The sequence below is a fragment of the Melopsittacus undulatus genome, chromosome 5 (assembly GCF_012275295.1).
Source record: "Melopsittacus undulatus isolate bMelUnd1 chromosome 5, bMelUnd1.mat.Z, whole genome shotgun sequence".
Classification (NCBI taxonomy): Eukaryota; Metazoa; Chordata; class Aves; order Psittaciformes; family Psittaculidae; genus Melopsittacus; species Melopsittacus undulatus.
In genome coordinates, this window is record NC_047531.1 from 46,082,526 (window position 1) to 46,093,701 (window position 11,176).

Below are 11,176 nucleotides of genomic sequence, written 5' to 3' on the forward strand. Positions count from 1 at the left end.
CTGGAATGCCCTGTATGTGCTGAGGCCTCAAGGGAGAGGCGACGTGGGAGAGGGAAGGAGCACAAGTGATAGCCAGGCCTTTAGCTGATTAGCCTTATTAATAGAAATTAAATCCTGGCTGGGAGCCCTGCAAAGCCTCCACAGCCCCCCCCACTGCCAGGAGCCTGAGGGCCTTTGGGTGTTTAGAGCCTTGGTCTTTGCCTCCCCCAAACCCCACCTGAGGTGAGCTCCAGCCCTCTCCCTGGAAAAAAAATGGGTTCCCAGTTGTGTGGCCAGAGGCTTGTCCCCAGTGCCTGCCAGACCTCCTTATAGGTGGCAGCCTCCGAGGGCATTTGGGATTTTATGAGGATGGATACGGTGGTGGACTGGATCTGGCACTTCAAGCCATGGCTGGCAGAGTTTCCTCAGCTGGTCCATCCTTGTCTTCCTTGTCTGCTGGACACCTGCAAAACCCCACCAGTGCTTCTCCATCCTTCTGGCTGGCAGCTGAGGAAGAGGTGGAGGGCTTTGAGGCAGCCCCTTCACCTATTTTACCCCTTAATGAAGGGTGGGCTACTGCCCTCCTCCTCTACTGCCCCCTCCCTGTCACCCTCTGTCCTGGCTGGGTCCATCACCAGCATCCCCCATCCCCACCCTGCTTCCTCCTGCCTCAGCCCCAGTGATTCTGCCCCCACCAGCCTGCCCCACTCTGCTGGGAAGGGGAGGAGCCCCTGGGCAGCGGGATTATGGGGGGATTCGGGCCGCGGCAGGCAGCCACCTCCTCCCCATTGGCTCGAAAAGCCTCTTAAAAGTGGAGGAGTGCTTTCTGCCCGCTCAGCACCCGCCAGTCTCTGCCGACCTGGAACCATAAGCGGCTGCTGACCCACATCGATGCCGAGAGTGCCGTGAGGCACTACCTGCACACATAGCAGGCAAGGGGGTCCCGCACGCTGGGCATCCCCCTGGATCGGCCACGGGCATCATCGGAGCCAGAGGGGAGCAGGCTGAGAGCGGGCTTAGCTCTCTAGGGAGGACATAGTTGCCCCAAAAGGAGTGGGGCACAAGAGACCTCTGGACAGGATCTGGATTCCTGCAGGCATCACCCTGTGCCCGGCTGACAGTTTACTCACCATGGAGCAAAGAGCCAGCAGGGCCATCTAACCGTGTGCCCTAGTCCAGCTCTGGGAAGTGCCAGCCGGAGGGAGAAGGGAAGTGCTGCTGACCCATCTGCTCAGCCCTCAGAGGCTCAGCCCTGCTCAGCAGGTTGTCGCTTCGTTGCACAGGTCAGTGGTGTGGAGGGATGCTTGAATCCTGGCGCTGGCTGCCAACGGGAAAGTTCATTTACTTTAAGCCTGCACACATTTAATTCTCTAACAAAAGCTTTGTGTTGTCTGTGGGCTGGGGAGGCTGGTGGCAGGAATCATTGCCCTTGCATTTAATAAACAGACCCCTCAGCCACGCCTGTACTGTGTGGAGGCACTAGGAGCCATCCTAGCATTTATGTGGACCCTCCTGGCTGCTGCTTGCCTGCCACAGCGGGGCTTTGCTGGGCATCATCCAGCACCAGCTACTTTATGTTCTGTGTGTGTCTAGGGACTGGCAGCTGTGGCTGAGCCTGCTGTGGTCCTTGCCTTCCCACCCTGGGCTTGTGACTTCTCGTGCCAGCACGTCTCCTCCTGCCACACATCCACAGGTAGCTCTGCAGCTCTGAGCCACCTGCCTGCAGTGCACGGGGAAGGACAGGTGCCCATGCTGATGAGCTTTCAGGTGCATGTGAACTTACTCGTGGTATTTTTACCTGTGACTAAAGCTCCTTAACTGCGGAGAAGAGAATAGCAAGCTGTAGAGTGTGAAAAAGCAGGCGCAAGGTAAACAGTGCTGGGGTAGTGGTTGGATTTGATGATCTTAAAGGTCTTTTCCAACCTGGTTCATTCTGTGATTCCATGTGCAGCCACGAACAGAAGAGCTAACGCGTGTTCTGCAGTGTTAGGAACAAAGCAGCTCTGGACCGCCCAGGTCAGAGCTGGGATAAACGTGTTACGGAGGTGAGCTCCTCTGGTGAACCTCATCTTTTTTCAGCCAATATTTACCTGCAGGCAAGTAAAAGCTGTTTCATGCCTTTAATGTACAGTTCTGTAACACTGAACAGGTAGCTGTTGCAGAGGTGCCCATCCAGCTCCCAACTCTTAACAGTACTGATGGATATTTGTCTAATGGGTTCTGCAAAACCAGTTGTTGTGGACTTATTGGCAGGTGATGCTGCAGAAATCTCTGAAGAGGATACCACAGGTGGACAAGTATGTTTTTGCTAGGAAGCTGGGGAAAAAAACCCCATAACCAAAAGCCAGATGAATTGCAATGGTTTGATTCATTTCATTTGTGATGCAGGACAAGAGCAAGAAGAGTGAGGCTGGGAGAGGGGCTTGGATGAGAAGGCTCAGGGTATGTTTGGTGGCAGTCACTCCTATTCGAAGTAGCTATGTGCAGTGGTGAAGCACCAGCACTGATGGAGGAATCACTGCCCTTTTGCAGCAGGTCACCTTTTGTACAGCCATAGCTGGCTGTGAGTCAGGTGGAGCTAGGAGGGGAGGGTAATGGCAGAAGCTGAGTAAGACCGTTCAGCCTGGCTGTCCATGTGCCAGTGATCCAGACAACACCAGAAAGGGGGGGGGGGGGGGTATGGGTGTCTGGAGAGTGAACAATTCATCTTTTCTTCCTTGCCATCATTCTTTGCCTTGAAAATGTCTTTATAGCACCCTGCTCCCACTTTGTGCCCCTGTCCCTTGCCCCAGTTTCTGAGAACTGGGACGTGGGGGACAGACTGGAGTAGCCTGCACTGGCCCCTGTGGTTCAGCCTGAGAGCTGTCAGGATATGGCTGCCCCAGTCTGTGCTCAGAGTCAGATCCTGCTCCCTCTTCCTCCTTGTCCCGGGTTCATGGGTTCACCTAGTTGTCTTTTTTTCCTTGTTCCCCTAAACAGCAGCTTCAGACCCTCTCATAGCAATTCCCAGCCCCATTATCAATCTTGGCTTCGTATCCTGAGTCTCCTGCTACCTGAGAAAGGCAGTTGTTCTCCTTTTCTGTGAGACACAGTGGTGTCATGGGGTAGTACCACCTCTTGCCAAGCAGGGGCCCTTTACCTGGGCTCTCCTGCAGCTTCGGCCATCCATGACTTTGCCTAAGGGATTTGCACTTTTCTAACATGCTGAGCAACAGCAGCTATGGGAATCAGGTCAAGTGATGCCCATTGCTCGGAGAGCATGAAGAAGAAGGAAGTCCTTGAGAAACATACACAGACCCAAACCTCCCAGATCTAGCCCTGTATGTCCTATCCATAGGAGTGTCCTTGCTCCCTCAGCAGTCTCAGGATATGACTGCTGGCATTTCCCATGACCGTCAGTGTCAAGGGATGTGGACCTTGTCACCATCTCACAGTCCTTCAGCTGAGGGATCTGGGGAGGAGACAGAACCCACGTTGGGATTGTACTGCCAGCAGGATGGTAACAATGCAAACCAGCTGACAAAGCCTAGCTCAAGCATGGAGAAAGCCCCTCTGCTTTCTAATGTCTGTCTGAGCCTACTTGGGAGCATCTATAATTGAAGTGCAGTGACAGTTTTACATAGAGGTGTGAAAATAAGCCTGGCTGACCAACAAACTGGGGCCAGTGGTGCTGGAAGGGATATGGGAGAGACCTGGGGCCTAGGGGAGAAATGGGAAAAACATACCCATAGCAGCCAAGTGAAACAAAATTCCTGGGCAGCTTAAGAGCCCCAAGAGCTATTCACAAGACATACCCTCTAATTCCCTCCTTCTCCCCCCTTTAGGCTTTGTTCAGGTCCTTATGTGTAGGTACAGAGCCCTAATCTCTCTGGCATGCAAATAACCACCGGTTTGCAGTGCTTTTCCCCTTCACCCATTTCCCAAATCTGGCCCCTCACAGCACAGAAGGGAGGGTGAGAGAGGGCAGAGCCTCCCAGAGGAAAGCACAACGGGGCTTAAAGGATCTCCTGTGCCTCACTGATAGGAACTTCTGTAGCAGAGAAAGTCCTGGAGGTCTCCCAGGACTGAGATGGGAGATGCTTGAGGGAAGATCTTGGGAGTCAAAAGGGATCCATGTTGCTGGCTTTCACCCTGCACCAGCCTGCAGGCAGGGCTGGATATGGAGCAAGTGGGGTGCTGCAGATGCTGGTGCCCCACCACATCAGATGCAGCTCTCCAGTGACCCTGCTTGGCTGTGTCTGACCAGGAGTTAGTTACAGAGCTGTAGGATGCCCAAGCTCAGGGGGCAAGCTTCCTACCTTGGCTCAGTTGTGGCTTGACCTCAGAGCCTGAAGCAATCCTGCCCTTCCTGGCAGGAGGAAGGTCCAGAGAGCTGGTGTGGTACCCCAGGGAGGCTCTTGGAGCTTGGGGATGGCCGGCATGGAGAGAAACCTTGTGGTAGATGTTTGCCTGCCCTGTTCTTCTCTTCTTGCCGTGCCTGGAGATTTCTCTCTTTCTTTTTCCCTTCCTTCTGTTGCCCTGCCTCCTCCCACCCTGTCTTTCCTCTCTTAGGCTAGACAATGGGGAGACGTGACCCAGAGGAAGGGCATCTCCCAGCTCCCGTGAAGCCCCCAGATGGTGGTTGGGGCTGGATCGTGCTCCTCGGCTGCTTTGTGATTACCGGCTTCTCCTATGCCTTCCCAAAAGCCGTCAGTGTCTACTTCAAGGAGCTCATGAAAGATTTCCATGTGGGCTACAGTGACACAGCCTGGATCTCCTCCATCATGCTGGCCATGCTGTATGGGACAGGTGATGTTTGGACACACTCCCTCCTTCCCAGCTTGTACCTTCCCTGCCCTGCTACAGACCAAGACCCATGTCCCCATGGGCCTTCCTCATGCTCACTGACCTGGTGACATGCAGAATACAACTGTCCCACCACTTCTCTTCTAGAAGTGTGCTGCATGGCTGTCATGTCCCCTTCTTCCTCTGCTCCAGGAGACCTGAGGTGTGCCCCACCTGTCTCTCACACAGTTAACATGGGGTTTGCTCCCACTGCTCAAGTGCTGCCCCTATCACTCCAAGCCCTTCTTGTTCCCAGGCACTGGGGGGCCGAAGGCAAGGCAAAGCAGTCTCCACATCCCTTGGCTGGGCCCAACGGATGTGTATCTGAGCAGGCAAACAGTGATCTCTGTCAATAATGTTTCATCTTCTTGAGTGCCCTCTTTGGGCTGGCTGTCCCTTCCCAGTTGTCCCATCTCCTCCTGGTCTCCTACTCTGTCCCCTCTGCTTCCTCCCAGGACCGGTATGCAGCATCATGGTGAACCAGTTTGGCTGCCGGCCTGTGATGCTCATCGGAGGGCTGCTGGCTTCCTCTGGGATGATCCTGGCATCTTTCACCACCAATATCATTGAGCTTTATCTGACAGCTGGCGTGCTGACAGGTGAGAGCCCCAGGAGTTGGGAAGGGGATGCAGACTTACCTGCAGAAGAGCCAAGATCATGCTGTATCTCCCTTTAGCATTATGTCTAACATTAGGTCTTCCCTAATCTATTTGCATCTGCTCATAGGAGGCATCTAGTCCTGAACATTGTGTCTGTGGGAGATGCATCTGCTGGATCTAAAATGGTGCTCTGTGACCATGGCAACTTGGGTGGTATATAGTGGTAGAGGAGAGAGGCAAAGTTCCTGCTTAAGGCACAGGTCCTCTTAAACACGGCCATGTTTACCTGGTTCAGATACACCTCAGGCAGACAGCTTAGCCCATCTTCTCCAGGGCAGCCCACCAACAGGGGAGCAGAAGGAGCAGAGACTTGTTAGGGACACATGAATCCCATCATGGGACCCATGACACACTGAAGGGAGTTTTCAGCCTGTTGCAAACCACATCTCATGTTCTTATACTTCCTGTTCCTTCCTGGCCCTCACCCTCCTGTAGGTCTGGGTATGGCGCTGAACTTCCAGCCCTCACTGATCATGCTGGGCACATACTTTGACAAGCGTCGGCCTCTTGCCAATGGACTGGCTGCTGCTGGGAGCCCTGTTTTCCTTTCCTCCCTCTCTCCACTGGGGCAAGTGCTGCTGGAGAAGTTTGGCTGGCGAGGAGGGTTCCTCATCATGGGTGGCCTCCTGCTTAACTGCTGCACTTGTGGGGCAGTCATGAGACCCCTGGATATGGGCATGAAGCGGAAGACGGAGAAAACTCAGGACAAATATGAAGCCAAGGAGATGCTGCCCATAGGAGGGAAATCAGAGGAGGGAATCAGCACCACTGATAGAACCATGAAAGCCAAGAAAGCCAAGAAGAAGCCCAGGAAAGGAAAGAAGCTTCTGGATTTTAGTATCTTTTCCAACCGAGGGTTTATCATTTACACTATTTCCAAGTTCATCCTGGTCCTGGGTCTCTTTGTGCCTCCCATCTTGCTGGTCAACTATGCCAAGGACACAGGTGTACCAGACACAGAGGCTGCATTCTTGCTCTCTATCATTGGTTTCATAGACATCTTTGCCCGCCCAGCCTGCGGCATGGTGGCAGGGTTGAAGTGGGTCCGTCCTCATGTGGCATACCTGTTCAGCTTCTCTATGCTCTTCAATGGCCTGACAGACATCTGCAGTGCCAGGGCTAGCAATTACACGGGGCTGGTCATCTTCTGCGTGTTTTTTGGCATCTCCTACGGCATGGTGGGGGCACTGCAGTTCGAGGTGCTCATGGCCATCGTGGGCTCCCAGAAGTTCTCCAGCGCCATCGGGCTGGTCCTGCTTATCGAGGCCTTCGCTGTGCTCATCGGGCCACCCTCTGCAGGTAGGTCTCTTGCTGCAAAACACAGGTGATTCGTTTGGCTGCCATTCCATGGTACTGCAGGTGCTGGGCATGGGATTTGATGAAAGACCCTATTCCTCAACTTTGGATTTCCTCTGGAAACAGATCTTAAGTAAGAGCTCTCAGGCTCACTCCATGCACCATAATTGAATCTAAGCAGGGCACAAGACAGCAAGTGGTATTTCTCTCTCTGCTTTGCTCAGAGACCTGAGTGGTGGCAGGCAGACAGAGCTATCCAGAGATGTGCATGACTTCCAGTGTCCTTCAATCCTGAGCAATGGTACTTCCCTCACTTTCATGCTGGGATCCAGGACTCTGCCTTCACTGTGAATGATGCATAAAATCATGTTATGGGTAGGGTCAGGCACATGCTGCAGGCAAATCTTTGAGAGTCTTCATTAGGACAAGGCAAAGATCTTCCAGGTTCTCCTTGGTGTCCATGGCCTTTTGATTGGCACTGTGAGTAATGGTCTCAACTTGTGTTGGCCCCAATCCAAAGGCACAGGCATTTTGGTGTCAATCAAGTCAAAACAGCTCATAGAGCCACCTGAGGCATTTGCTGTTACTTCCTTTTAGGAGGATTAAGGAACTCACAGTTTCTCAACCAGTCTTGTCTAGGCCACAGTAAGGTCCATGCCCCACAGACAGTCCATCAATGAGCTGCTGAATGGGGAGATACCCTTCACCCAAGAAACTGGTGTAGGTTACTGTTAAGTGTCAGAGAAAGTCAGATCATGCCAAAGGCTTACTTACAAATGAAGTGAGTTCTCTGCATGTGTGTTTTGTGAGGAAGTGTCAGGGACAGACCATGGACCACTTTGGTGCTTCCTACATGCCCTTCCTTCAGCTGCAGTACATGAGATAAAACCCATCAATGAAGACCTCTAATGATCTGTTCCCTGGCACATACCACCAGCTATGGATAAAACCCACACTCAGAAGCTCCACCCAGCCCTCAGGTCAAAACTGGTGTCCAAGAGAAGACCCTCTTTATGATAACAGTAATTCATGTCTTGTCTTAAAAGCAGTCCTAGGCCAGGGAGGGTCAAGGAATACGTGATGTGAAGGTAGATGCAGATAGATCATGGGGATGAGGGCGATTGAACATCACCTTGCTCTTTGGAGCAAGACACACCAGGGGGTAGTGATGGGGGACATCCTTCAGCGCTCCTGCCTCAGCTCAGCTGTGCCTTGACACTGTGCATTCACAGCAGGATGCAGACAGTGCAAAGCCACTGAAGAACAGTGCTGGGGGTGGTCAAGTCATGGTGCCCTCCTTCCCCACAACAGCACCTGTAGGCCCCCCCGATCCAGGGAGCCTGGGTGTGCTGGCAAACCTGATGGCTCAGGCCTGCGGAGCAGTGCTCGGCTGGAAGAAGGGGGTTGAACAAAGTAGCTTTGTTTGGTGTAATCCTCCTGAGCTGCTTCCTGCCCCATGGGTGCTGAGGGAGTTTGGCACAGGATAAGCTGCACACATGCATGCAGGCATGCGCGCAGGCTCCTTGCTCACCATTCAGCTTGGATGGACAGGGCACATACATTCACCTGGAGATGAATTTACCATATTTACTGACAGTGAGATGAGAAGATACCTTGAGAGCATCTCTTTGGCAGAGAAATCATCAGGTGTGGGCCAACCAAAGGGACTTCTCTACCAAAAAGAGAAATGAGTCCTCAGACAAACACAGGTGCTGGTGTGTCAATGCAGAGACATGTAGGCTGAAACTAACTCATTTCTTCTGCAACCATCAGGCCGCTTGGTTGACGCTCTCAAGAACTACGAGGTGATCTTCTACCTGGCAGGCTCAGAGGTGGTGCTCTCTGCTCTCTTCCTGGCCATGGCCACCTACTGCTGCTTGAACAGAGGCAAGAAGAAGGAAGGTTCCCCGGAGAAGAACCCTGCCGCAGGTGGTGGGAGCGACACTGAGGAAGCAGAGTCCGACGTGCAGGAGGCTGAGGAGCACAGCAGCGACAACCACCAGCCAGCCCACAGCACCGACAATGCCGTGGTAGCAGCCAGCGAGGAGGCCAACCATGTGGCAGAGGAGCAGGGCAGGGAGGGAGGCGAGTGTCCCGCCGGGGATGGGGAGGTGTTGGCACGAGATGGCTGCGATGCTGACCAGACAGTGGAGAGGGACAGCTTTTAGCCAGGGCAGGGGAACAGGGATGTATAAATCTGGCCTTGTTTGCATGCACCTCAGCCTGGGAGGGTAGGTGGGAGATGAGGAGGAGAAAGTGGAGACAAACACAGATGTAAGAGGGAGAGGTATAAGAATAGCTGGTCCATATGTACATATGTCCACATACCTACCGGTGATATGTCTGCCTGCATCCTGCACCCATGCTGGTGCAACTCAGGCTCAGAGCAGCCCAAACACCAAAAAGAAAACAAAAAATCATCTTATTCCCTCACTTCCAAACCAGCCCCAGAGAAAGTCTTTTGAAGAGGCTGTCAAGGACCCTCCTTCTCCTTCTGCATTGTCATAATACAGAACACAATTAGAGACTCTGTAATCAGATCTGGTACGCTTTGGTTTGGTGTCAGTGTTTCCTCCGCTTCACTTCCGCATTCGGGATAGTGCCAGGCCAGCTGGAACTAGATTTAGGAGGTGGTGTAATTCATAGTTATCATATGGGCCACCTCCAGCTGCAGCCAGCATGAGCACAGACACTGCATTGCCTGCAGTGCCTCCCTTGGGCACTGCCAAAGCAGTGGGATACCTCCCTCTGGAGCATCATTTGTGGGTGATAAAGCTGAGGCAGTGACACATGATCCTGCTTTTCCAAGTGGGGAAGTGCTGGGTAGAGGCTGCTGCTGCAGTGCAAGAAGAAGGCATCTAAAAAGATTAATGCCATTGGGTGAGCAGCCACGAGACAAAGCCTCGCCAACAGGAATAGCAGCGAGCTATTAGTGTCTAGCCTGAAGTGAGTGCTGTTGACGTGTGAAGGAACAACTTGGCCTCTATGGGAGGTGGGGGTTACAGGGCAGGTCCCAGGCAATTATCCACTCACCAGGAATGGCACCAGGCCCATGTGTGTTTTCCTTTCAGAGAAAAACCCCTTACGTAAAAGAATCAAAGGTAAGGCAGAAGGACAGTCCAGAGCCCCCAGTGCCATTGACGAGGGTGTTGGAGCACGTGGTAAGGCAGGCATGCCTCCCTCACCCCTGCTGCAGCAGTGGATTTCCAGATTGAGAGAACAACCTTCCCTGGCATGCTTAAACCACTCCTAATCTGCTTTAGGACTGGATCTTTTATAAACAACCCTGGACAAAGCCCTTTCTTCTGGTTTCCTGAACTGTTTCACCTCAGAGGCCCTGGGGGAAGCTGTGACTATAGAGAGGGATCAAAAACTAAGCAGAGGGATACACGGAAGGCAGTTCATGGGACCATCAAAATAGGTGTTTCGTTCCAGACCAGACTGCCTACAAGTTAACAGGTAGTGGGTGAAGCCTGCAGCACCCACAAAGCCATTTGAACCATCAGGGGAGCAGGGGCATGAAGGAAAAGGTTCCATTCTAGATGTTACTAAGCAAAGAGCAGTAAGTGACAAGCAAAAATAAAGCTGCTGAAGAATGTCAGTTTAAAGAGACATAAGAACTGGACACTGGAACTAGATTATCTGTAAGGTCCCTTCCAACCCAAACCATTCAATGATTCTATGCAATTGGAAGGGAGAAGGCAAACCCCATGGTTCTGTACCTTGTCTCACCACTATTGTCAGCTCTGACAGTGGGTCAGTTACAGTCATGACTTTGGGCTTCTTCCTATTCAAATCCACTTAGAAACATCCCAAATCAGACTAAGCCTCATGACAAAGGCCAGCTGCAAAGCTCTGGGAGAAAGAGAAGGAGCAGCAAGCGTGATGGAGCACTGCAGGCATTCATTCACTGCTCCACAAGCTTATTCTCCCCTCCCCACAAGGTAACATCACTGTCAACTCTGCTCAACCAAGTTGCTCTGCAGCGCTTTCCCAGCAACCCCAGACCCCTGTCCCCCAGGCCAGGTTTCCCTTGGTCACCAGTACCCCCTCCAAGTGGCAGCTCACATCTTCCCAATGGTCCAAGGCCCTTGTCAGCCAGGCAGGTCATGGGAACGAGGTCCCCTCTGTTTCCTTGTCACCAGTCAACGTTCCCCACTAAGCCCCCTGCTCTGAAATCTTTCCACAAACCACATAAAAGCCCTCAGGGTACAAGATGTTGCTGCAGACAGTGCTGTGAGATCCCCAGACCTCTTCCTCCACCAGTCAGACTGCAAAAAACATGGCCAAGCTGCCTTCCACTCCACATTGTCAGCTTTCAAGCCGGTTTTCTCTGTCCCTCTGAACTGCCCTGTATTATGGCATAACAAACAGCTCTGAAAGAGGATCAGGGTCTTAAGCATCAGCTCAAGCTTGTG

The 11,176-nt window shown here is 52.7% G+C and overlaps 1 protein-coding gene across 1 annotated transcript; it reads left to right on the forward strand.

The window, feature by feature from the left end:
- Nucleotides 1–1,130: 1,130 nt before the first annotated feature.
- Nucleotides 1,131–9,380, forward strand: SLC16A8 (solute carrier family 16 member 8). The gene is made up of 5 exons (XM_005150357.4): nucleotides 1,131–1,262; nucleotides 4,531–4,767; nucleotides 5,259–5,402; nucleotides 5,898–6,761; nucleotides 8,532–9,380. The coding sequence occupies exons 2-5, from the start codon at nucleotides 4,539–4,541 to the stop codon at nucleotides 8,924–8,926; spliced, it is 1,632 nt and encodes a 543-aa protein (XP_005150414.1). The 5' UTR covers nucleotides 1,131–1,262; nucleotides 4,531–4,538; the 3' UTR covers nucleotides 8,927–9,380.
- The last annotated feature ends 1,796 nt before the right edge of the window (nucleotides 9,381–11,176 follow it).